This window comes from Empidonax traillii, unplaced genomic scaffold (genome assembly GCF_003031625.1).
Source record: "Empidonax traillii isolate 1590-97213 ecotype Southwest subspecies unplaced genomic scaffold, ASM303162v1 scaffold2900:size33666, whole genome shotgun sequence".
Taxonomy (NCBI): domain Eukaryota; kingdom Metazoa; phylum Chordata; class Aves; order Passeriformes; family Tyrannidae; genus Empidonax; species Empidonax traillii.
In genome coordinates this window covers 31,727-33,666 of record NW_020958093.1, presented here as the reverse complement: position 1 = coordinate 33,666, position 1,940 = coordinate 31,727, and the positions used below count along the sequence as shown (strand labels likewise).

The 1,940-nt window shown below is 56.4% G+C and overlaps 1 protein-coding gene across 1 annotated transcript in view; it reads left to right on the top strand.

Annotated features, from left to right (window-relative positions):
* The first annotated feature begins 79 nt into the window (after positions 1–79).
* Positions 80–1,940, top strand: part of HADHB (hydroxyacyl-CoA dehydrogenase trifunctional multienzyme complex subunit beta) — a 15,213-nt gene continuing 13,352 nt past the window's right edge. Inside the window, exons 1-3 of the mRNA XM_027910196.1 lie at positions 80–392; positions 626–667; positions 1,328–1,424. Coding sequence (XP_027765997.1) covers positions 326–392; positions 626–667; positions 1,328–1,424 — 206 coding nt within the window. The 5' untranslated portion in view covers positions 80–325. The remainder of the gene's footprint in view (positions 393–625; positions 668–1,327; positions 1,425–1,940) is intronic.

Here is a 1,940-nt window from a genome sequence, read left to right as displayed (position 1 = left end):
CTGGCAGCAGGGCTGGCCAGGCACTGCCACAATTTTCCAGTGGGGAAGCAGCGACTGGGAGGGGAGCCGAGGAGCTCACTGGGCAGTATTTAATCCACAGGCACATTTGCAGCCCCAGTCACAAGCCAGGCTCCTCCTGCTGCTTGGATTCCGCTCAGGGAGCGTGGTAGGAAGTGATTCCCTGCGCTGCTGCTGCTGCTGCTGCCCTTGGAGTGTCTTCTCCCCAGGTTTTGGCTCTGTGTGAGGCAGGCAGGTCTCCTCCCTCCGAATTACTCCAGGTGGGCCAGGCTGGACTGAGAGCAGCCCTTCTGCAGACTCCCCCAGGATGAGTTCCATGCTGAGCTCGGCCCTCCGGGCCCTCCCCGTGTCCTCAGCCTGGGCTGCCGGGGCCTGTGAGTATCCTGGGCTTTGCTAAAGGTCGCAAACTTCCAGCTGTGGTGTTGGCTTCGGGATGGAGGCTGGGACCTGAACCCCTGCTCTGATCTTGCCTTAGAAAAGCTGACAGTGTTTTATTTTCTAATCACCTGATTACGCTGTTGCTGTGTTTGCCCCTTCCCCAGCCCTTCCCTGTGGAAACCAGAAACGTTCCTGACGCTTTTTTTGCCATTTTCTCCTTGTTTTCCAGTTGCTCGGTCGTTCAGCTGCTCCTCACAGCTCCAAGCCACAGGTAAAGGGAAAACACCTGGAATCTCAGAGGGTCTGTGCTGGACAGGGCTGTTTTGGAAGCTGCCTGCCTTTTCCAGAGTCTTGTTTCACTTAAACCTTGGGAATGGTGCAGAGTGCCTTAGTACAACTGCTCCTGAAAAGCTGCAAACAAGGAAAACTGGAGGCACATCGCTGTTTACAGTCCTCTCGTCCCCTGAGTGCTCCTTGCTCACAGCAGCCTTTCCTGGCCTGCCTCTGGCTTCCAGCAGCCATTCCCAGCCTGCTCTGAATGATGCTGGATCATGACATAGCTTGTCTTCAACCTCTCCCTTTAGGGAGAGATCTTCTTCCCATTGGGAAGAAATTCCTCCCTTGGGCAGGCCCTGGCACAGGGTGCCCAGAGAAGCTGTGACTGCCCCTGGATCCCTGGCAGTGTCCCAGGCCAGGTTGGACGGGGCTTGGAGCAACCTGGGCTGGTGGGAGGTGTCCCTGCCCATGGCAGGGGGTGGGACTGGATGGGCTTTGAGGGCCCTTCCCACACAAAACCAGCTCAGGGGTCCTTCCTTCCCTGCCTTTCACTCACGCACCAGAAGCGGACAAGTTCCCAAGTTTTTTAGTAGTTTTTGCAGGGTCTACGTTAAACTTGCTGACGTTCTTGTCAGCATCACTCCTCTCCTTGCAGCCCAGCCCAAGACTAAGAAGACCCTGGGCAAAAGTGGGGTGAAGAATGTGGTGGTGGTGGATGGCGTCCGCATCCCGTTCCTGCTGTCAGGCACCTCGTGAGTATCAAACGAGAGGAGAGGGCACAAAACACCCCCTTCCTGTGAAAAATGGGCTTGCCTGTTCTTTTTAATGTAGTTATTCTTAGGCCCAAAGGCTCTGAAGTGGCAGTGGCTCAGGCTGTTGCAGTTATTGCAGCTTATCTGAAGCAGAAACGAGGCTTGAAGCAGGTTGTCCTTGTGTATGAATTCTGGGAAGAATGAGGATTCATGAACTGTGTCTACAGGAGCCTGTTGGGGAATCTATAGCAGATAAAACAACAAGTTTCACAAAACTAGCAGGGCAGGTGCCAGGAATCTGCTGGAGACTCTTCTTACTGGACTCTTCTCCGGCCGTGTGCTCTGGCCCCCAGAACCCCCCGTGCCCTGGGCTGGTCCCGCAGGGATCGTGGGCAGCAGGGCTGGGGGGATCCTGCCCCTCTGCCCCCTCAGCTGAGCCCCCCCTGCAGAGCTGCCCCCAGCCCTGGGGAACAGCAGCACAAGGACGTGGAGCTGCTGGAGACAGTCCAGAGGAGG